The sequence below is a fragment of the Desmodus rotundus genome, chromosome X, assembly GCF_022682495.2.
Source record: "Desmodus rotundus isolate HL8 chromosome X, HLdesRot8A.1, whole genome shotgun sequence".
Classification (NCBI taxonomy): Eukaryota; Metazoa; Chordata; class Mammalia; order Chiroptera; family Phyllostomidae; genus Desmodus; species Desmodus rotundus.
In genome coordinates this window covers 45,553,371-45,578,350 of record NC_071400.1, presented here as the reverse complement: position 1 = coordinate 45,578,350, position 24,980 = coordinate 45,553,371, and the positions used below count along the sequence as shown (strand labels likewise).

Below are 24,980 nucleotides of genomic sequence, written 5' to 3'. Positions count from 1 at the left end.
ATTGGTTGAAATCAGAAAGACATGCATCAGGCTCTGGGGGCTGGTGTCTGGTGTCTGGTATGGGATGGCCAGAGAGCATCCCCTTTAGGCTCTGGCTCAGACCAAAGATGGCATGTAGAAGACGCTGGCAGAAAAATGGCCTCCCCCAGTGTTTCTGGCTACTGCAGATAATTACACTGGGTCCACAGAAAAGAAAACCACTGGTCAGTTACCTCAGGAGAGTTTCTGAAGTTTTGTGAAAGTTATTGGTAAAATACAGCTGAGTCAGCAGGATGCTGAATGACAGATCCAACTCCTTATCCTTTGATAGGAGGTAGCAGCCTGCCTGGACTTGTCCAACTGCACTGCTCTGGATTAACCATTCCCAGAGGAGAAAGGGCCCACAGAAGGTACAAAGGCCTGGGAGGGTTCTCTCACGACCATCATCTCAATTCAACACTCATTCATTCAGCAAATACTTATTGAAGACTTACTATGTGCCAGGTTCTGTATGGGTATGTACCCAGGTATAGAACCAAATACACATGCTTTCTGACTGTAGTGAGCTACCAGTGTATTGCAGAGCCAAAGGGGGCCCAAGTTTCTGGACTGTCCAGTTGGGTCATTTTGAAGAGCAGCAGGCCTCACTGTATACCGGCACTGCCTTTCACTTGAGTTGGACAGGATCCCTGGCGGGTAGCTCCCAGAAGAGCTCTGCCACCAAGGCTAAGCCTGTCACCCCTGGTGGCCTCCTGCATGCAGAGTGGAGCTCTGGTTTGGTGTTGGGGAACACGCAGAGCAGCCTAGCCTGACTACACTGTCTCTTGCTCCTCTGTATTTTGCTTCCTAACTGCTTTAGCCACAACTTTTGCAGACATGAAAAAATTCTGTGTTCAATCCTTGGGAGGGAATGACTAATCAGGGCCACTATACATGGTTGTGTATTATGCGCACCAGGCCAATGAGGCCAGCAGGACTAGGTGGAGCTGAAATGACCAAGCCATGTGCCTGCAGAGCTAACATCACCCAGAAGGTAGTTTTCTTTTTCCTAATGCATCATTTGGAGTGGCAGTGTGCAGCAGGGAGAAACCTTTTCTAGTTGGCACAAATGCACTTCATAGGCAAGTAGGGACGTGAGATTACCAGAAAGAAATAAAAGAACTGAGAAACAAAATCATTTCTCACCATTAGGTTACTTGCTGAAAAGCTGGAGAGGTCAGCCCTGCCTAGGGTCCTGATGCTTTTCTCTTATCCACCCAATAAATTGCCAGCAGCTGTTGCAAGGGATTTGCTAACCTAAACCATAAGGCGTTGGGACACTCTGAGGTGATGGGACACCCTTCAAAGGGAGAGGCCCCATTTCCCAATTCCATCCTGAGAGCTGGCCTAAAACCCTGTCTCCTGTCTCCCAGGCCATCCAGTGCACTAGGCACAGAGAACATTCTGCCTCCACTCCACCCCTACCCGCTTCAGCTCTAAGGTCATAGCCATGGTGGCCAAGCGAGCCTGGGGAAAGAGAAAGAAGTAGACAGTATACAACTCCTGTGACCAACAAGAGGCTTGTAAGAGGAGCAGAGGGGAAGTGGAAGGAGCGGCATCCTTATCTGTCATTGCCCACTGGATTCCAGGTAGATGGGAGCAGAAACACAGGGCGAACACTCAGAGTGCCGCTGCCAACGAACAATTCAAGGATACAAGAACACCCACAAAGAGGCACCACCAAGGCTTATTGGGATAGTAAGATGAATAGATTTAATCATTCTTGTTTGAAAAACAAGACATAAATTAGTATATATAATTTATATTTTATGTAGTATATATACTATATACAGACATTAGAAAATGTATCCTCTCCATGAGGCAGAGGGAGAGGTGAAGGATGGCGGTAGGATACAAGCAGGGCCTGAGTGGCGAAGGTGCAGGATTAAGAAGTTGGGAGGAGAGGAAGACCACATCAGCACTCACACTTGCAATGGTCAAGGGGGAAAGGGTTCCCCACTGGCTGCATCTCTGGCCCATTAAACAACTTGGTCCTGTGGGAGGAGAGGCAAGGAAGGGGGAGGCTGGCTTCTACAGAAGGAGGTCCTGTAATCCTTGTTGGGAGGAATCACCACTCAGGGGGGCTTTATTGCACTAGGGGATACCAAGGATGGGTGGGGATTAAGCACAGTGTACATCTTTATAAAACTCATGTAAGAATGGGAAATTTCACATGGGTGTCTCATATAATGATGATGAGAGGCAGATACAGGGCATGAACATGTGGGAAATGGTTAGGTATGGAGAGGTGGATGAGAAGCAATCTATACAGAAGAACATTGGCTTTCTTTGTTCCCTACAATGGGGCAATTGGTAGGGACTCCGTGTCTTCACTCCCAGGAAGGTCGTAGGGGGTCGGTGACGGCAGCAGTAGATGTGTGTCAAGGAAGATGCTAAACAGTGTGAATTCCCTTCCAGATGACTCCGGGGGGAGAGAGAGAGAGAGAGAGAGAGAGAGAGAGAGAGAGAGAGAGAGGGAGAGGGAGAGGGAGAGGGAGAGGGAGAGGGAGAGGGAGAGGGAGAGGGAGAGGGAGAGGGAGAGGGAGAGGGAGAGGGAGAGGGAGAGAGAGAGAGAGAGAGAGAGAGAGAGAGAGAGAGGGAGAGGGAGAGGGAGAGGGAGAGGGAGAGGGAGAGGGAGAGGGAGAGAGAGAGAGAGAGAGAGAGAGAGAGAGAGAGAGAGAGAGAGGTGCAGGACTGCACTTGGTAAGGCGCTCAGCTTCTTTTCTTAGAGAGACAAATCCACAGGGTCAATACACAGCCAAAAGCATATACTCAGGATTAACATATCACGCTAGCTTCCAGCAGTTTAAGATATAGTCATCAACACCCCCATCCCCAAACCCCTTCCCCCCCTCCCCCCACCCCCCCCATCCCCAATCTGTAGCTAGGTCGACTCCTAAGGACAGTCTTTCTGGTACAGATGTTAAGAGAGGAGCCGCATGCCTGCAGCCACAGCCCCTACACTATGCTGGGCTAGGCGGGCTCTGAGGCCTGCGCTGGGTCTCCCCAGGGCGGACATTTTCACCAGGTACCTTAACTAGAATGAGTGGGGTGATCCCAGATGCTTGCTCCCTAGTGGACTGAGCTGCCCCGCCCATCAGTGAGGGACAGGGCACTTTGAGGATGGCTGGTGTGGAGCTACTAGGCCTGGGGGGGCAAGGGCTCCCAAGGCTGCCAGCTTGTTGGGCTGGCTGCAAACAGCCCTGTGTGGCTGTTTTCTGCAGGACTACCACCAGGGCATGAGCCCTCTGGAGTGGCTTTTGCCAAGTGAGTGTGGGCCCAAGGTGGATGGGCATATTTGGACAGAGTACCCTTTCCCCTCCACTTGGCACTGTGACCTGCTGCTATTGCCACTGCTCCCTGGAGGGGAACAGATGTCAGAACGAGCTCAAGGCCATCTGGCTGGCCTGCTTCAGGCCCTGGCTTCCTCATGCCAAAAATGTAGCAAGAAGTGAGCCTGATGTCAGCCCTCAGCCCTAGAGAAGAGATAAAATACAGCTCTACAGAGGGCGTAGTGACGGGGGGCCTTAGCCCTCACAGTGACACCAAGAGGCCAGGGAAGGAATAAGGATACCCAGGGCAGCAGCAGGCTGAAGACCTCAGTGACAGCCTCAATGCAGAGAGTTTTTGCTCCCTGGAGACTGAGAGCTCTTAGACACTTACAGGCCCAGCAGACACATACACTCACCACAGGATGCAAGGATCACAAAGCTCAAACCTGGTGCCAAGACTAGGGTAGGGGAGAGGCCTGGGCAGATGCCCTACTTAATAAGGGTTTTTAAGGAGTGGGTGAATGTGCTCATAACAGTCGTCGAAGTTGGGGATCCTGGTGGGTGCCCTGTGGCCACCCCTATAGCTGTTGCTGCCTGCTGCTGCTGCTGCTGCTTAAGATTCCGGGCGGTGGACTCCTCAGCAGCGCGCAACAGGAAGGTGTAGTTCCTCACCACCTCTTCTACCTTGGCCAACAGCTCTTGGCGCTGTGCCTCAGAGCGTACGATGAACACCAGCCGCACAAAGGTCTCGATGAGGCTGCTCAGCACCTGGAAGCTGCCCGTGATGGCTGCCAGCATGTGAGTTGGGCTTTTGTCCACATTGGCCACGCGGCGGCAGGATGCCCGGAGCTCCTTGAACTTGAGAGCCAGCTCGAGCTTGTACTCAGATATCTGGGAGACATAGGGCTTGGGGGCACGGGCCTCAGGGCTGGACACACACTGCCGCAGGACTGTCAGCAGCTCATTTGTGTCCAGCCGGGCAGCCAGGAAGCCGTCAGGTAGGCCATACGCATGGGCCCGCAGGGCATTGATCTTGGCCAGGCTCCCCTCGAAGGTGGACACCCGAAGGTCAATCTCCTGGGTGCGGGAGGCCTCAGGGCTGCTGCTGCTGCAGGTGGTGGCATCTAGCACCTGGAGGGTCCTGCTCACTACAGGCACCACCTTCTCATCCAGCTTCATGCCAGGCAGGATCTTCATGGGGATGGAGTAGGAGAGCTCATCCTTGCCATCACTGGCATCATCTGCCATGTCACACTTGCGGTAGTAGAAGCAGTAACGGATAGAGCAGCACTTGCTGCTTTCACTGTCCTCATCCAACTCGGTGGGCTTCCGGTACATGTCTTCTGGCAGTGAGAACACAGCCATCTGTCTGGGGCCTTTGGTCTCAGGGGCAACTTGGACATATGAAGGGTCTCCCATGGTTGGTGACTCCAGACGCTTGCTTTTCAGACCCAAGCCAAGGGGGAGGCCTGCCTCTACCTCCTTGGCCTCCCTGGGTAGCATGCCCAGGGGTGGGTGTGGATAGACATCCAAGGTCAGTGAGGCCCTATCACTCTGGTCCAGCTCACTTATACTGTAGTGGCGCATCAGTTTCCTGTAGTTGGGAGCTCCCAGACACTCGCCCCTTGAGGCACATGTGGTCAGGCATGAAACACCACTTTCAGGATCTGATCGGCACTCTCGGGATTCCAGGCTGGTGGAACGGATACGCTGGACATTGGTGGGACTGCTGAGGCTCAAGTCTGGGCCAACCTCTAGCTGCCTCTGGGTAGGCAGGACCTTGTCCTTCTCCCTCCCTTGGAGGCCAGGCAGTGGTGTCTGGGGCACCTGTGGCCAACCCCCCCGGCACATGCGCTTGCAATCACAACTGCGTCTCTGCTCACGGGACATGCCAGGCCCCTGCTGCAAGGGGCTGCTGCGTAGCTGGCAGCTGCAGCGGCCTGGTGCTGGGGGTTGCAGGTACTCAGTGCCCGGCAGCTCCCCCTGGCTTGGTGGCTTTAGAAGTTCCTCAAGGAACTCCAGCTCATACTGCTTTACCTTTTGCAGCTGGGCCTGCCGCTCATCGGTCTCCTTCTTCTGTCGGGTTGGGAAGGTGGCGGAAAATAAATTGCGCAGCCGGAAAGGACCTCGAGATGATTTGGGCTTTGTGGGGCCTTCAGAGGTCACTTGGGCTCCATCCAGGGTCGTTTCAAGCTTCCTAGAGGGCATGGTGCTCACCTGACGGCTGGTGACTTGGGGCCTCAGTGGGCTCTGACCTCGAGGGTGACAGCTGGGGCTATGGTCTCGGGACTGGCTGATGTGGCTGTGGCCTTGTGGCTGGAAGCTGGGGCTGTGGCCTTGTGGCTGGAAGCTGGGGCTATGGCCTCGTGACTGGCAGCTGGGGCTCTGCAGAGCCATGGGGTAGCCAGCTCGGGAAACCAGGCTGGTCTCCTCAAGCTTGCTGCTTTGGGGTGTGCTCTCCAGCTGCCCCTTCTCCCCTTGGCTGGAGCCAGTGCCCTGCTTGTGCAGCAAAGGCTTAGCACTGTCTGGCCCACCCTTGCCTGCCACTTCACCTGTAGCTTGCTTGCTCACTGACTCTCGACTCGCTCTTGAAAGATAGCTTTTGGGAGGGAAACTTTGAATTGGCAGCCTGTCCTCTTGTGGGGAAAAATGCAGGCTGTCAGCCTGGCTGCCCGTGGGTGTTCTGGGGCTGGAAGAGATCTGTGGGCTCAGTTGCTGCTGGGAATTCCATGAGGTCTCTGGAGCACTGGAACTCATTTTGAATTTAAGATTCTTATTGGCATTGCTGCTCATCATGCTGAGCTCCGGCCTTCCCACACTGACCTCAGGCCTCCCCATGCTAGCTTCCAGCCTTCTTTCCCCACTGCTGGAGGGGTTGCCCAAGGCCCTGCCAGGGGCAGGTAGACTCTTAGTGTGAACCACCTGCTGTAGGGCAGCTGAGATGATAGCTGGGGTCACACTGCCCTTCGGGTCCAGGATAAGCTTGGGGCTCAACCTGACCTCCTTTGGCAGGTTCTCCCTTAGCTCAGAAACCTGCTCTTCACTGAGGGATGGTGTGGCCGCCCTCAGTGACATCTCTAGGCCTGTCCTAGTGTGCCCATCCCCTTTGTCCTCGGGAACTGGGGACAGCAGGCTCAGATTCTTCTGCTCACTAAGCTGTGGGGACAGGGCTGGGTGCACTGCCAAGGCGTATGTTCGCTCTCGCTGTGACTGGGCCTCTGACTGGGGCAGCTTCCTCCGAGCGCCAGTGGGGCCAGGACTGTGGCCTGTGACAGCTGGCTGGAGGGATGGGTTGGGATCCGGGCGCCCAAGAGAGTAAGGGGCTGTGAGAACAGCCTGGGCTGCACAGCTCTGGATCCGGAAAGGCAGGTCTTTGCGGGCTAGGAGACTGTCTTTGTTGAGGTGCTGCGCCAGGAAGTAAGTGGTGTTCTGGTGCTTCATGGCAGACATCATCTCTGACATGTCTGTGAGCTCTGAAGAGTTGGTTTCATGGCCTGAGTCCAGCGATGATTCAGGGGTGATTGTGGCCAGCACAATCAGACCTGGAGGAACAGGGACAGGGCCTGCTGCACTTAACTGAGATAAAGTCCTTTCCCAACCATATGTAGAGTTTATGGGGGCCAAGATTAGCCAGCAGTACTGCAAGCTGGGGAAAACCAGTCAGACCTGGGGGGACTGCAGGGCTGAGGGTAGGAGGGCTGAGGGGAAGGGTCAAGAAGCAAGCTGGGGAGAGGTTATGAGGGCCTGGAATCCAGAAGAGAACAAAAGAGGCACAGAGAAGATCTGGGCAGTTTCATGGCAAATTAACATGCAAAACAACATGCTAATCATCACTATTTTTAGATTTCACAACTAGGAAATATTTTTTGACATTTTTGTTAATTGTCCCGAAAAGAAAGGGCTGGCAAAGAGATGTCCCTCTCTATCTGGCCCTCCTCATCTGGCTAGGCCTTCCTACAGTCCTTGTAGCTGAGGCCATTTAGCTGAGCTTTCCTTCCCTCTGGCTACCACATGGGCCCCTAGCCTGGGAGCAGCTAGTGCTTAGAACTCCAGACTCTGAGCAAAGAGAAATGACGGCTGCGGGGGCCAAACACATAGGGGCTGCTTGACAGCAAGGATGTCCTAAATACAGAAAAGGCAGGAGTTGGTACTCTCTCTGATCAGGCAGGCTCCTACGGACTCCAACTTCTTCATCCTCTCTGTCAACACTTTCTCCCACCTCATGTGCTTCTTCATATGCCTTACTCCTCCCTATTCCTTTTCTGTTGCTGTATCACTGACTACTTCTTTTTAAGGTATATGTTTATGGAGGTATGTATGTATGACTATGGGTGCATGTCTGACATGTGTGTTTGTCTACAAGATGGATATATGTGTATGTAGAACAGAGAATAGCATGCATGTTGTATGGTTTTCCCATCAAATAATAATTAATAATAATAGCTACCACTTACTGAGTCCTTCCTATGTGCTAGTCCGTGCTTAAGTGTTTTGCATGAATGAACTCATTTAAACCTCAAAACAACTCTATGAGACATTACTATTGTTACCAAACCCATTTAAGATGACAAAAGTGAGGCTCAGAGAGGGTAAGTGCTTTGCCAGGGCCACACTGAAAGTGAGTGAAGCCAGGACTTGGGTGCATCTGGTTGAGAGCCCATTCTCTAGGCAGAACAAAGACCTCTATTTTGAGCAATGAAAACTCCTAGCTGCCCTGATCCCAGGTCACTAAGTGGTTACTGGGTTGTTTTATTTTTCTTCCAGTCATGTGCATGGTGGGTATTCTTTGTCTGTCTTCTATATCTCTCACAATTTTGCTTTGATCCTCCATCTTTGCCTGGCTCTGTAGCTGTCACAGCCCCAATCCCTGGGGTCCATCTGCAAGACATTTCCAGAGATAGAATGGCAAGAGCCAGAGCTTTAGCTGGAGCTGAGCAGTAGACCCCTGTCATAGCACCATTGCTCCCAATACTATCTGAACCACCTCTGGCCCATCTGCTGCCCTGACACAATACAGTGATTTTGATTTCTGCTTGGGAAAAAACAATGTCAGCTGCTGGCCCTGCATGGAAGGAGAGGCAAGAGGGAGGAGGAATGGGCTGTTACCTGCAGTCTGTGGGCTTGGGGGGTGTGGTCCATCCTCTGAGGCTGCCAGGGCTTCTAGAGCCTGCAAAGTGGACACAAGGGCATCATCTAGCTCCTGGGCATGATCTCTGACGGTCCGGGTCTGCACGCTGTCAATCAATGTCACCGGAATCTCATCATACAGGAGCCCACGCAGATGGCGTCCTTGTTCTTGGCTCTGGACAGCTCGACGCTTGGAATCATCCTCATCAGAACTGTTGTCTCGGAAACCAGGAGGTGGGGCAGCAATGGCAGGCAACAGTGAAGTGCTCTCATCTTCCTCCTCTTCCTCCTCCTCACTCCCGGGGGGTGGAAGGGACATCAAGTCTACTATATTGTCACGAGAGGAACTGGGCCTCCCACCTTTGCGAGGACCCAGCTGCTCCTGGAGTTTCGCTTTGCAAGAGTCACAGTAGAAATTCAGGGCTTCAGCCCCAAGGGAATTGTCCAAAGTATAAGACCGAGCCCTGCTGGCACAAGGTTCGTGGTCCAGGCTGGCTGCATCAAAGTCATTGGGGACCACATTGTGACCTTGACCAGAGCTTTTGGATGTAGGGTCAGATTTGGTCCGGGGCCTGGGCTCCTCAAAGAAGATTAAATTCTCATTGACATCCATCCGGCTTTCCTGCTCCTTTCTTTGTTCCCGCATGTGGAGGTAGCAAAAGCTGACAAGCTCAGAGTCGGCAGGTGGGGGCGTGCAGCGGCTTGACTTCCTGGGGCTGGTGCCCACGCTGCCCACATAACTACTCTCCTTTTTCCCCAGGTGGCCCCCAGTGACAGGGCGGTGGGCGCTGTGCATGTAATCTAAACCCAGAAAGAGAATCAAAAGATGAGCCCTAGTGCTGCAGACTGTGGCTGAGCTCTCTTGTGGTCTCTGGACTGGGTCTCTGATGCATAGTTGGGTGGCAAGAACCAAGACAGCCTTAAATGGCTGCTAGGAATTAGGGGAAGGGGAGTCAATTGCCCATGTGGTTACTGACTCTGAAAGTAGAGTGAAAAGAATAGAATGGCCTGATCTCCTAATAGCCCCATCACCTCTGTAATGGGAAAAGGTATGGGGTGAGGTTGGGTAGGAGTAAACACCTTGGTATCTGGGCACAGGTGGACTCTTACATGGATAGGTCTGCTCTGAGAGTCAGCTGTAGGTATACTTAAATAAATGGTATTTGTTTTATGTCATTCTTGGAACTGTCCCTGCCCCCACCCTTTCAGAGCCTTTCCAACCCCCCAGTGCTCTGTCACTCTTGTGTTGTGATAGACCTCTTCTAGCAGAAGGAAATAAATCTGACAAATTACTACTGCTTTAGTGGGAAAGTGTAAAATAGGCTATGTACAATGCCTGAGAATTTGCCATTCAAAGAGGACTGTCAATGGAGGGACCTAAAAGAATAGAGCTCTATTAGTAGAATTCTGGGCATTTGAATGTGTAAAGCATGTAGGGGATATGCATATATGGGGGGAGAGGGTGGGAAGAACATTGTTATAATTCCTTAAATCTCATTATTGCTCTGTATTCACATAGGGCCAGCTTATCTGCTACACATACGTGTAGTAAAACATTCTGGTCAACAGCTTTTAATGATGGCATATCTGTGCTTCTGAGGATTTTCTGTATCAAATGCTTCATCTCTGAATGGTGTCCCTCCTGTCTTAGTCTGTTTTGAGGGCCCCTCCCTGTGTTATCTGTAAGAATATACTCAGACAATGCCAAATCACTTTACTATCTAACAGGTGGCAAGCAAGCACTAATTTAAGCTAAAGCCATCAGATATAATCCCATTTAATCCTCACAAAAATCCAGTGAGGTAGGTGCTATCATTATCCCCATTTTACAGAGGAAACTGATCCAGTTGGTTATGTGATTTACCCAAGATCACATGAGTCGTAAATGACAGTCTGGATTTGGGCCCAGGTCTGAATGACCACAAAGCCCTTGTTTTTACCTACTACCCTATAGTTCATCATGGTAGTCAAGGTGTTAGAAAACAAAACTTCAAAATACCTTTCAAATTCCAGTTTGACAGGGTTAAGGTGTCAATGTTGCTTGTCACTAGAACTTACAGCCACCACAAAAAGTATAATGCTGGCACTTAAAAATAGAGCACAATCCAACAGCAATAGTTGGAGACTTTGATACCCCACTTTCAATAATGGATAGAACAACTAGGCAGAAGATGAACAAGGGAATAGAGAACCTGAACAACACTATAAACGAAAAAATCTATAGAACATACCACCTAACAGCAGCACAATATACCTTCTTCTTGAGCGCACCTAGAATCTTCTCCAAGTTAGACCACATGATAGATCTTTTATGTTAGATCATAAAATAAGCCTCAATATATTTAAAAAGGAATGAAATAATACCAAGTATGTTTTTTGAACACAACAGAATTAAATTAGAAAGCAATAACAGAAGAAAATTTGGGACATTCACATTCATGTGGAAATTAAATACTGCTAATTAACCAATAGGTCAAGGAAGAAATCATAAGGGAAGTGGGAAAATATACTGAGATGAAGGAAAATTAAGATATGACATACCAAAACTTATGGGATCTTGCTAAATTAGTGCTTAGAGATAAATTTATAACTGTAAGTGCCAACATTAAAAAAAGAGAAAGATTTCACATCAAAAACCTAAACTTCTACCTTAAGAGACTTGAAAAAAAAGAGGAAACTAAATCCAAAGCAAAAAGAAGGAAAGAAATAGTAATGTATAGAGTATAAGAGAAAATCAATGGGTCTAAAAGTTGGTGTAGATGAGTGGATCAAAAAACTGTAGTGCATTTACACAATGGAATACTACGCAGCAGAAGGAAAGAAGGAACTCCTACCTTTTGCAACAGCATGGATGCAACTGGAGAATATTATGCTAAGTGAAATAAGACAGTCAGTGAAAGACAAATACCATATGGTCCCACTTATAAGAGGACTCTAATGAACAAAATAAACTAACAAGCAAAATAGAACCAGAGACATGGAAACATGGAACAGACTGACAGTGACCAGAGGGCAGGGGAGATGGGGATAATGATGAAAAGAAGGGGAATAGTCAAAGAACATGTATGAATGACCCACGGACATGAACAACAGTGTGGGAATTGACTGTGGGAGTGGGGGGTGGGATGGACGGAGGGCAAAGGGGGAAAAATTGGGACAACTGTAATAGAATAACACTAAATAAATAAATAAATAAATAAATGTTGGGGTTTTGAAGAGATCAATGAAATTGACACACATTTAGCTGTACAGACCAAGCAAAAAAAAAAGAGAACATTCAAATTAGTAAAATCAGAAATGAGAGAAGGGCCATTACAAGTGATTCTACAGACACAGAATTGATTATAAGGAAAAATAATGAATAAGTTTATGCCAAAAATTAGATAACCTAGATGAAATGAACATATTTCTAGACATACACAGACTATCAAATCTGACTCAAGAAGATAGAAAATCTGAATAGGCCAATAACAGGAAAAGAAATTGAATTAGGAGAGAACCAACATGGCGGCGTAAGTAGACACACTGTGCCACCTCGCACGACAAGAACTGACAGAAAATCCAATGGCAAGGAAGTCCGACACCAAGGAGATAAAAAAATGAACATTCATCCAGACCGGTAGGTGGGGTGGAGACGGGCAGCCGGGGCAGAGAGGAATCCAGTTGCTGTGGCGGGACCCAGACTGGCAACTGAGACTGGCGGAGTGTGAGACTAACGGGGCAGGCAGTCTGACCACTAGCAGACCCTGTGGCCCTACATTCACACACAGATAAACCGAGAGGGCCGGAGTCGGAGTGGCGGAGAACGAGCGGCGGGTAGCACCCCGCGGCCCCACATTTGCACATAGATAAACCGGGACAAACGGCGGGGAGAGAAGCAGACCGCAACCCAGGGCTCCAGCGTGGGGAAATAAAGACTCAAACCTCTGACTGAAAACACCCGTGGGGGTTGAGGCAGCAGCAGGAGAAACTCCCAGCCTCACAGGAGAGGTCGTTGGACAGACCCACAGGGGCCTAGGGCGTGCACAAGCCCACCCACTCTGGAAGCAGCACCAGAGGGGCCCAATTTGACTGTGGGTAGCAAACGGAGTGACTGAAACCTGGTGGAGAGTGGACCAAGCTCCATAGCTCCCTCTCGTCCCCTCCCCCACGTATAGCACCACAGCGCAGCGACCAGCGTTACCCCGCCCAGGTGAACACCTAAGGCTCAGCCCCTTTACAAAACAGGCACGCAAAGACAAAAAAAAAAAAAAAAGGCCCAAATGACAGAACACTTCAAAGATCCAGAAATAATTCAACTAAGCAGCAAACATATAGCCAACCTGTCAGATGCACAGTTCAAAACACTGGTAATAAGGACGCTCACAGAATTGGTTGAATTTGGTCAAAAACTAGATGAAAAAATGAAGGCTACGCTAAGAGAGACAAAGGAAAATGTACAGGGAACCAATAGTGATGCGAAGGAAACTGGGACTCAAATCAATGGTGTGGACCAGAAGGAAGAAAGAAACATCCAACCAGAAAAGAATGAAGAAACAAGAATTAGGAAAAATGAGGAGAGGCTTAGGAAGAACCTCCAGGACATCTTGAAATGTTCCAACATCCGAGTTATAGGTGTAGCAGAAGGAGAAGAGGAAGAACAAAACATTGAAAACTTATTTGAACAAATGATGAAGGAGAACTTCCCTAATCTGGAAAAGGAAATAGACTTCCAGGAAGTCCAGGAAGCTCAGAGAGTCCCAAAGAAGCTGGACCCAAGGAGGAACACACCAAGGCACATCATCATTACATTACCTAAGATTACACAGAAGGAGAGAATCTTAGAAGCAGCAAGAAAAAAGAACACAGTTACCTACAAAGGACTTCCCATAAAACTGTCAGCTGATTTCTCCAAAGAGACCTTACAGGCAAGAAGGGGCTGGAAAGAAGTATTCCAAGTCATGAAAGGCAAGGATCTACATCCAAGCTTAGTCTATCCAGCAAAGGTATCATTTAGAATGGAAGGGAAGATAAAGTGCTTCTCAGATAAGGTCAAGTTCAAGGAGTTCATCATCACCAACCCCTTATATGAAATGTTAAAGGGACTTATCTAAGAAAAAGAAGATAAAAAATAGGAACAGTAAAAATGACAGCAAACTCACAGTTATTAACAACCACACCTAAAACCAAAACAAAAGCAAACTAAGCAAACAACTAGAACAGAAACAGAACCACAGAAATGGAGATCACATGGAGGGTTATCAACAGGGGAGTGGGAGGGGGAGAGAGGGGGGAATGGTACAGAGAATAAGTAGCATAAATGGTAGGTAGAAAATAGACAGGGGGGAGGGTAAGAATAGTGTAGGAAATGTAGAAGCCAAAGAACTTGTAAGTATGACCCATGGACATGAACTATAGGGGGGAATGTGGGAGGGAGGGGATGGGCAGGATGCAGTGGAGTGAGGGGGGGAACTGGGCCAACTGTAATAGCATTATCAATAAATATATTAAAAATAAAAAAAACTACAAAAAGAAAAAAAAGAAATTGAATTAGTAATTAACCCACCCTGCCGCAAAAAATAAAAAAATAAAATAAAGGTCAGATTCACATGGCTTTACTGGTAGGTTTTTCCACATGCTCAAAGAAGCATTTATACTAAACCCTTCCCCAAAAAAAATAGAAGGGGAGGAAACTCTTCTCAACGCATTCTATGAGGCCAATATTACCAGGATACTAAAACCAGATAAAAATATCACAAGAAAATTATAAAGCTATATTTATTGTAAATATAGATGCAAAAGTCCTCAACAAAATGCTAGACATCTGAATCCAACAACATATAAAAAGAATTATACACCATAACTAAATGTTATTTATTGCATGAATGCAAAATTGGTTTAGCATCCACAAATCAATTAAGGTAACACACCATGTTAATATACTAGAGGACAAAACCATATGATCATCTCATGGACACAGAAAAATCATTAGACAAAACTGACCACTATCTAATGACAAAACTCAACAATCTAGAAATAAAAGTTAACTCCCTTAGCATGGTAAAAGGTTATGTATGAAAAACCCATAGCTAACATCAATCATACTTGATGGTGAAAGACTGAAAGCTTTCCCCTCAAGATCAGGAAAAAGTCCAGAATTTGTGTTTACACCACTTCTGTTCAACATTGTGCTAAAAGGTCTAGCCAGGAGTATTAGAGAGTAAAATGAAATATAAGACATCCAGATTGTAAAGGAAGAAAGAAAAGTATCTCTATTTCCAGATGCCACAATCTTGTACATAAAAAAAAAAAAAACTGAAGCAATTCACAAATAATAAAGTATTAGAAATAAACAAGCTCAGCAAGGTTACAGGATAAGAGCTTAATATATATAAATCAATTGTATTTTTATACACTAGCAATGTACAATCTGTTAATGAAATTAGGAAGCAATTCTATTTATAATAGCACCAAAAAGAAAAAAAAAATTAGCCATACATTAAAAATTTGTGAAAGAAATTTAAAAAGATTTAAATAAATGGAAAGACATTCTATGTTCATGAATTGGAAAACTTAATACTGTTAAGATGACAATACTTCGCAAATTGATCTCCAGATTCAACACAGTCCCTATCAGAATCCCAGCTAACTTTGTAGAAATTGACAAGCTAATTCAAAAATTCATATGGAATCACAAGGGAACCAGAAAAACCAAAACAAACTTTAAAAAGAACGAATTAGAAGGATTCACATTTCCCTATTTCAAAGTTTACTACAAAGCTATGGTAATCAAGACAGTGTGGTACTTACATAAGGGTAGACATACAAATAAGTGGAATAGAATTGAAAGTCCAGAAAGAAATGCATAGGTTATGTTCAAATAGCTTAATTTAAAAATGGGCAAAGGGTTAGAATAGATATGTCTCTAAAAAAGATACACAAATGACCAATAAGCACATGAAAACATCCTCAACATCATCAGCCATGATGCAAATCAAAATAACAATGATATACACTTCATACTGACTACAATAGATGTAATAAAAAAGACAGGCAATAACAAGGGTTGGTGAGATTATGGTAGAATTGTACCCTTCAACATTGCTGAAGGGAGTGTAAAATGGTGCAGTCATTTTGGAAAACAGTTTGGCAGTTTCTTGAAGTTAAACACAGAGTTACAATCTGACTAGCAATATCAATCCGCTCCTAGGTATATACCAACGAGAAATGAAAACAGAAAACATATGCCCCCACATAAATTTGTACATGAATGTTTATTACATTATTATTCAGAATAGCCAAAAGGTAGAAACAACCCAAGTGTCTATCAGCTGATGCACGGATAAACACAATGTGGTCTATCCATACAATGGAATATTATTTGGCCATAAAAAGAACTGAAGGACTGATATATGCTACAACATGGATGACCCTTGAAAACATTATGCTTAAGTGAAAAAAGCAAGCCACAAAAAGACAATATGTTGTATGATTCCATTTATCTACAATGTCCAGAAAAGGCAAAGCTACAGAGACAGAAAGCTGATAAGTGGTTGCTTAGGGCTGGGTATGATTAGGAGGGGAATAGGGAATGAGTATTAATGGGTACAGTTTATTTTAGGAGGGGCAAAATATCCTAAAATTAAATTGTGGTGATGATTGTACAACCCTGTGAATATATTAAATACACTTAAAAATATTGAGTTGTGAACTTTTTAAATGGGCGAGTTTTATGGCTTGGAAATTATATCTAAATAAAGTTGTTTGTTAAAAAGAAGTTATCTACAAAGGACTTCCCATAAGACTGTCCGCTGACTTCTCAAAAGAGACCTTACAGGCAAGAAGGGGCTGGAAAGAAGTATTCCAAGTCATGAAAGGCAAGGACCTACATCCAAGATTGCTCTATCCAGCAAAGCTATCATTTAGAATGGAAGGGAAGATAAAGTGCTTCTCAGATAAGGTCAAGTTAAAGGAGTTCATCATCACCAAGCCCTTATTACATGAAATGTTAAAGGGACTTATCTAAGAAAAAGAAGATAAAAAATAGGAACAGTAAAAATGACAGCAAACTCATTAACAACCACACCTAAAAGAAAAACAAAAGCAACCTAAGCAAACAACTAGAACAGGAAGAGAACCACAGAAATGGAGCTCACATGGAGGGTTATCAACAGGGGAGTGGGAGGGGGACGGGGGGGAAGGTACAGAGAATAAGTAGCATAGAAGATAGGTGGAAAATAGACAGGGGGAGGGTAAGAATAGTATAGGAAATGTAGAAGCCAAAGAACTTATAAGTATGACCCATGTACATGAACTATAGGGGGGAAATGTGGGAGGGAGGGGGTGGGCAGGATGGAGTGGAGTGAGGGGGGGAAATGGGACAACTGTGATAGCATAATCAATAAATCTATTTTAAAATAATAAAATAAAATAAAATATTTATAATAGAAAAAGGAAAAAAAAAAAAGCAAGCACTGAACACATGACCAACCTCCAATCATTGTAAAAAAGAACAAAAGTGTGTTCTGCACTTGAAAGGACTATCACACATGATCCTGTCAATCTCATAAGGTAGGTTCTATTATTACCCTTAGTGTATAGATGAAGAAACTGAGACTCAGTTTATGGAACTTGTTCATGGTCACGCAGCTAAGATACAGCAGAGCAGGGACTTGAACTCAAGTCTCTCTGACTTTGGATCCCAAGCCCTTGCTGTTTTCAAGAGACCATGTTGCCCCTTTAAATATAGTCAATGTAACTACATTGAGTGAGTGCAATTTAGGCCTTAGTGACTGTATCTAAGGAACTCTGGATCAGCTGGGGGAATAGTATGTAATGACCCTCTGACTTAGAGAAGTGCTCCAAGGGAGCACTGAGTCAGGAACTCAAACCTCAGTTCAGGAGGTCTTTATCATCGGGTATTGTTAACAGGTCCTGGCAATGAACCAGGTGCTAAGTAACTATGAGGCAGCTTAACAATCTCAATTGGCTACTACCAGAGGTGGCTCTCAGGGATATGTCCAATAAAGAGGTGGTGTCTCCTCTAAAACAAGGGCTGGAGGTCTAAGAGTGGCTTCTCTCCCTGCAAAATGGAATAATCTCTCAACACCAGGCTGTCAAGGTCAGGTGATGCACAGCCACCACTTGGTGCTGTGATTTCCATATCCGAGGAGTAGCAAGGGGCTGTACAGAGGAGAAAGTGTCCCTGAAGAAGCCTAAATCCACTCCCCCCCAGATACATGGGTAGAAATGCCAGTAAAGCCAGGTGTGTTTGACTGATGTCTGGAACAGTATGTCTCCCAGATTGCAAATCTGCTGTAAATTGCTCATCAGTATCTCCCAAGGGCATGCCCTAGTCTATCCCTCTATACTCTCCCACTCAGAAGACTGACTTTTAAAAAGGCTTGCAAACAGCAAGATGGTGATCCAACTGGAAATATATTAAAAAACCACTACACACATGTGCATATATGCAGTCAACACCACATTGATACAACCTACTTTCTATTAGTTGGTCTTGCTGTATTCTACAGTCTGATGATCATTACTGATCACAAGAACAAGTGACCAAGAAGTCTTGCAAGAACCTCATGTTCTTTCTGAATCATCAAAAAAAAAAGTCTGTTATGTTTACTATAGCTTTAGTACTCTGTGAATGTTAATGAGTTTTAACTACATGAAAATCAGTAAGCCAGCCATTAAACAGAATGTTTGATTCATGAGACCAAACTGGTTTCTAACCATGGGAGAAAATTTAGAGTAAAATCCTCCTCTCACTGTGACCTCAGTTGGGGCCCCCAATGACTTATTTTCCAGGATTCCCCCAGGAGAGAGATGGCAGTGGCCTCTGTATTTCCTGTCATCCCAGTATAGGTGGAGAGTTAGCAGTTGTCCGAGACTCTCTAATTTGTGTCCTCAGGACCAGGTGCTGTTCTGTTCTGTTAGTTGAATTTCCTCTACATAAGTGCAAAGGCATTTACTGTATTCGCATTATCCCTTCAATTGTCTGTCTGCATTCTCCCACTAGATTGTAAACTCTGTGACCATGCCTGTTGTTCACAGCTCTATCTGCAGTGCCTGGGACATAATGAATACTTGAGAAACAGTTGTTGAGTGAATAGGTGAAATACCTACTTTGGGAAATCTATTGGTGAAGCCCAACAGGTAATCTCTTCCCTCCCACATCCCCATTTTCTTTTTTTTCTGTGCCTCAGAGAAGAGGTGACACTTTGTCTTTTCTGGTTGGTGATTTAACAGCCCAGTGTTAAAGGATGCTGAGCATGGAGTTGGGTTAGCTGGCAGCCAGCAGCTGCTACAGCACAAGAATACAGACCTGGTTAGAGAGACCAGGCTCTGAGTGGGCTGGAGCTCTATTCTCTGAGGGAAAAAACCAGATGAAGTTGGCAGGACGACTGTTCTCTATAGGCCTTTGCTAAACCAAACCAGCACTGGGGCTTCTCTTCTGGGATGAAAGTGAGGGTTCATGGAGGAAGCCATTCTCAGCATTGTACCAGAACTGATGGCCCCTCACTGTAACCTAGGTGGAGGTCTCCTCAATTGTGCTGCTGTTGCCCTTTCCTGTCCTTGAGGCCCTGGGATAAGATATGTACACCAGCCCCTGACAGGCAGAGACATGAGACTTACCCTGTCCCACCTGCCTAGAACTGTGGGTGGCTGCTGTCAACCCAGCAACTAATAATCCAAAAGACCAAGTACTGGGCGCAGGCACTGGCCCAAGCCGCTGGGATGGTCAAACACTACAAACAGTGGGGACACCATGGTGGTCCATCTGGCTCCTGCATGGATGGAGAGGCCCTGTGCTTGATGCAGCCTGTGTCCCCATCACTCTGCAGGCCCAAGGATGGGGGTTCCCAGGAATTAGGGAGTGACTCTAAAGCCATGTCTAGCATTTAACTAAACCTTCTTTCTAGGCTGCAAGATAATCCAATGAAATTGATTTGCCTTTGGAAAAGAAACATGATGCAACATGGAATGTATTCAGTGAGACTGAAGGGACACAAGAAGCCTGTGTCCCTCATGTGGTGCCACTATTCCCACAGCAAGGGGAATACTTAATGAAAACACTGGCTAGGGTGCTGATAGGATGATCGAAACCCTTTGGAAGGCAGGGTGGGACTACAGAACCACCCAGGGGACTTCTTAAAATGGACCCCAAAACAACTTACTTACTTCCACATCTGTCCTCACTTGAGCTCGAGGCTCTTCCTTCCACCTTCCCTTTTCCCTTTTCCCCTCTCTATCCTGCTCAGTAAGAGGTATAATTTACTTAGGTGTGATGACAGAGAGGAAGGCCACAGGTGACACTGCTAATGCTGTCTTTGTGATCAGTTGGCCATCATAGGTTTAGAGCAATTTGCCTGGAGACCTGTGGCAACTTGAACCCCTGGGTTCTTTCTATTCCAAGTTAGTTCTTTTGCTTCCTCATGTGGCCTCCTTCATATGCCTCGTGGACACCTATCCTTTCCCAACTCTGTATTTGGTGGATTACCTTCTAATTCCTGTGGACAATGTTATGTAAACATGAACTTGTAAACATGAGCTTGTCGTGATGGTTGTGATGAAGAAAATGAGGTGAGAGGGTGTGTGTGGGTACACAGACCAGTGGATGCTGGGTCATCCATCAGCTGTGAGTTTCTACTCCCAAATTCCTCAATCTAGATCAGATGTGACCATGCTACAAGGCAAGAGAGACTTGAAGAGAAAAGAAATAGTTAAGCAGCAAGGCAAGTGGAGGAAGAGTCTTCAGCATTTTAGGAGGGTAACTACTGGGTGGTAAGTCTCAGCTTCCAATTGTAATGTTTGGGTGATGGGGTGGGAGGAACATTCAATGCATGTATGTGAGCCTTAGGTCTAACATGTGGAGTACCTGTTCTTTGGGTCTCCGCTTTTTCCTCCCATTTTGGTTAGGGGAAGCAGTATTTGGATTGCTCTGATTTTCCCCAAGGCCTCTGATAGTGCCATAATCAGGACAGTTCTGAGGAGTGACTTCACTCAGCTGTCTGGGGGCTGCACTTGACTTTGTTCTTAGTGATCCTCCCCTCCTATCTCTAACCCACCTGATAGACTAGACCCTGGGCCTGCACAGTCTTTCCCAGCCTTCTGTGGTCTCTTTTGGCAGGCAGCTGTCAACGTCCCCCATGATGAACAAAAGAAAGGTTTTATCTTCATTTTCAGCTTCCACTTCAGGCATCTCTCCTAGATCAATGTACCTCTAAAGCTTTACCTTAGATTCAATGAGAGTCCTTAATTGGTTCTACTTATTGCTTGTTTACCATTTTTATCTTACAACGATTTTATTGCAATGTGTTGGCACAGGCATCATTTGTGGGACAAGCCCATCTGAAGGCTGGTTGTTTTTTCCACTGGCTTGTGCCAAGTAGGATGCAGTGGTACAGTGTCAGCTCCTGGTGAATCAGGAGCTGGCAGAATGGGGTGAGCACTAAGTCAGTGGAGCTCCTCTTTCCATGTCTCTAGGATCCAAAGGGCCTCTGCCACACTGAAAACTGAGGCTGAGCCCTACCTGCCTTGATCATTGGAGGTGGAAGAGGCTGGCTGGTGGGCCTGGAGAAGACCATCTTCCTGGAATCCATCAGGAGGCGGCAGTACCCCGCAATCAGACAGGCAAAATTGGTGGCTTCAGGCCACTCCATCAACAGCACCAGAGGCTGGGGGAAAGATGGGAAGAAACATGAGGATATGGGAAGGAGGAAGGAAGGTTCAATTCTTGGAGAATGATAGTAAGGAAAAGATAATTTGCATGGTTATGGAAACCATAGTTTTTGAACCAAAAATTAAGGCACTTAGCCTGACAAATGATTTCTTTTGATTTGAGAATCAAATTATAGTAAACTCTTACCCCAATGCCAATACTAAATTGACGTTAATTACACATTTAATGAACCACTTTTACTGATAAAGACTAAAATTATAAAACATTATGTGACTGTCATGTGGCTTTTATTGGGGTTGTCTGGCTCAGCAGATGTACAGGCCAGCTAGGAAAGCTGGATGAACCTAGAAGTTGAGGCAAGACTGAGGAACATCCTTGATAGGAACTTCCTTCAGTGTGCAAGCCATCTCTTGGTCATCTCTATAAATGTCCATGATACCCAGAACATCTGGACATGGACCCTCCATGCAATCAAGTCCTCACTGTGCCTTGCGGGCCAAAGTCTTTCTGGTCTTCAGACCTGTTTAGACCTTCATGTGCTCCACTTTTCCTTCTGTTTCCCAAAGTGTTCTTAAGATGTTAATTGGTGCTCCCTAAAAGAGCTCCTTGGTCAAATGCATGTGTGAAACACTGGGTTAAACAAAGCTATACAGATTATTGTACTTATGGGAATTCTTAGATCCTTTACTATATATATATATACATATATATATTTTTTTTACTGTCTTTTATTTTTTTAAATTTTATTGTTATTCAATTACAGTTGTATGCCTTTTCTTCCCATCCCTCCACCCCACCCCAGCTGAACCCACCTCCCTCCCCTCACCTTCACCCTCCCCCTTGATTTTGTCCGTGTGTCCTTTATAGTAATTCCTGTAATCCCCTCTCCTCACTGTCCCCTCCCCACTCCCCCCTGACTATTGTTAGATTATTCTTAACTTCAATGTCTCTGGTTATATTTCGCTTCTTTTTTCTTCTGTTGATTATGTTCCAGTTAAAGGTGAGATCATATGGTATTTGTCCCTCACTGCCTGGCTTATTTCACTTAGCATAATGCTCTCCAGTTCCATCCATGCTGTTGCAAAGGGTATAAGCTCCTTCTTTCTCTCTGCTGCATGGAATTCCATTGTGTAAATATACCATAGTTTTTGATCCTTTACTATATTAATGTGCATTGCCAAACTTCAAGAGGAGGGGCTTCAGTATTCCAACGTTTCTAAATTATTTGACAAAAAACTATTGTAATAAAACATCTCATGGTGTTCTCAGAGTTGTTGTTGTTGTTAACCCACTTTGGGCAATACTAGCATACTCTGCTGACTTCTGTTCCTGACCTCAAATCAGTTAAATTAATCCTGGGATTAGCTAGTTGACTGTTTCAAAGATGCAACAATGATACACCAAATAAATACATACATACATAAATAAAATAATGAAACAAAATCAGCAGCTTTTCAATAAACCTTCCCAATATCTGCATTGTAATTTTAAAAGTGTGGCTTGAAAATAAGTTTGGGTCAGATGGATATTAGCCATCAAAGCATTGTACCTGGGATAGGGCAGTGGACTTCAGATTAAGACTACTGAAAACTGGACTTGCTAAAGAGGGACCAAAGGGCTATGGGTTACTTTGACTTTTGAGGGTCCCCGACCAGGCATTAAGAGTTGAAAGAATTAAGAGTAGGAGATGAGTACCTTTCCTGACCAGAGAGAAGGCCACTACTGTACCAATCTAGGCAAGAGGTGATTAGGGCCTGCACTAGGATAGTGGCAGTATAAAGGGACATCATGGAGATCTGATGAAACTTGGTCACCAAGTAGACTAGCCTTCTTTGGCTGGACCTTGGGAACCATTCTGAATCCACACCAGCTCAGCTTTTAGTTAAAGTTGCACCAGTTTCCTTTGTTATCTCCCAAAATTCCAGTACACAGCTCAAGTTAAATATTTTGTAGTTCATATAGATCAGAGGTTGGCAACCTTTTCCTATAAAGGGATAAATAGTAAATATTTTAGGCCTTGTGAGCCATATAAGGCTCTGTTGCAACAACTCCACTATTGTAGTGTGAAAACAGCCATAAATAATCCATAAGCTAAACAAATGGATGTGATGGCACTCTTAAGAAAACTTTATTTACAGATATAGGTGGTGGGGTAGGTTTGGTTCATGGGCCACAGTTTGCCATCTGATCTATGAGTGAAGCTTCTTTCCAGTTGAATACAATAGTTTGTATTCATTCATACCTCTCTGCTTTTTTCATTTGCCAACAGTAATCACCTTCTCCTTTGGAAATTCTCCTCCTGGCTTCTGTTTCCGTTAGGTGATCTGCGTTCTGGTTCTGTAATCTCTATTTCCATCCCTCTGTCTTTGGCGATCTCTTTTTGTAAAACCTCTTCCCCCCAATTCATGCCCCAGGCTTAGTCCTCAACCCTTAGTTCTTCATCATTACAGCATAAACTTTCATCTCTGTGCTGGGGATTTCAAAATCACTATCTCCAGACTTTTTCCCTTTGGAGCACTTTTCCTATCTCAGAACTTGTAAAGTGGTATGTCTATATCATACAGTCTTGTGCTCGAAAGAATCCTATCTTGAACTGTTTAATAGTTATTGTACATCCAATTACACTGCAAGTCAGAGTAAGACATTTGAATTCTACCCCTTAGGCAGGGAGTTATCAATGCTCCTGTGGAGCTTACGCAATACCATCAGCAAGAAAAGCAATGGTTCCTTCCTACAGTAAGGAAGGGACCAGGATGAGATGTTACCTTTAGGTCATTAATAGCAAGGGACAGAGGGGATGTTTGTACCTCCAGTTAATGAAGGTTTCTCACTCACAACAGAATGGTCAATTTTGTGTACAACAAAGTAGAGACAGAAGGGGAATAGAATGGCAGGGGAGGGCAGGGAGAGAGTTACCTTTTTCTGTCTCACCCCCTGTCACCAGTGGCAGAAGGGTTATGAACAGCTGCTACCACCATTACTATGAATACCCAAGACTCACTAGTCTTGCCCCTGGAGCTATCACAGCCATCATAGCTATCCCTTCTGCCACTGCTTTATTTCAGGCCTTCATCATCATCCTTCAAAACCAAAACTTCTCAAAGTATGTGTGAATGAGTGACAAGTGTACAGAGATCCTAAACCCCTCAGGCTCTGAGTCCTGTTGCCTCTGGCCACAGGCTGCCTGATCTGTTTATTCCAGAGTGCCATACCAATCTTGACTTTTTAGTGATATGGAAAAGGTGGGACACATCTCAGACTCTCCATAGCCTTCTGATTGAACTCCCTGCCTCCAGTGTCTACCCACTTCACTCCATTTCACTTCCATATTGCTGCCTAAGTCATGTTCTAAAATATGAGTCTCCCTGTCACTTAAAACCTTAAATAGCTCATCACCTAAAACTCACTGCCTTCCATTGTCATACAAAGCCCTTCAGGACCTGGACCCAACCTATAGCTTCAAGTATATCTCCCTCTAACTCTGTCTGTGCCCTCCTTCCATCACAGCCCCTCATTTTATGCTCCAGCAATGACACATAATTTACATTTTGCCAGAGATGTCATGTTATTGTACCCCTTCATACCTTAACCTATGCTGGTCCCTCTGGCTGAAATACTCCTGCAGCCCACCCTGTCTACCCAGCAAGCTTCTACGCACTGGTTAAATGGCTCATAGATAACATGACCCACTGAAAGATGCAGCCACTCATTCCAGAACAGGGCCAAAATAGTTCCTGACCTCATGGCACTTATAATCTAGCAGAAAATAAGATATAAACCAAATAATCACAGAAATGAATATGATTGCAAGGTATGATAAGCACTATGAAGGAAAAGTACAGAGAGTGATCAGAACATGTAATGTCCTGCATCAGTGTGTGGGTGGGTGGGTG

At 45.7% G+C, this 24,980-nt stretch overlaps 1 protein-coding gene across 6 annotated transcripts in view; it reads right to left on the bottom strand.

Moving 5' to 3' along the window:
• Positions 1-2,912: 2,912 nt before the first annotated feature.
• FRMPD3 (FERM and PDZ domain containing 3) overlaps positions 2,913-24,980 on the bottom strand; it is a 151,901-nt gene continuing 129,833 nt past the window's right edge. For all 6 annotated transcript variants that reach the window (XM_053917545.1, XM_045188493.2, XM_024551650.3 and 3 more), the window contains 3 exons: positions 20,938-21,082; positions 8,397-9,218; positions 2,913-6,832 (listed from right to left, as the gene is read on the bottom strand). In XM_053917545.1, coding sequence (XP_053773520.1) covers positions 3,780-6,832; positions 8,397-9,218; positions 20,938-21,082 — 4,020 coding nt within the window. In that variant the 3' untranslated portion in view covers positions 2,913-3,779. The remainder of the gene's footprint in view (positions 6,833-8,396; positions 9,219-20,937; positions 21,083-24,980) is intronic.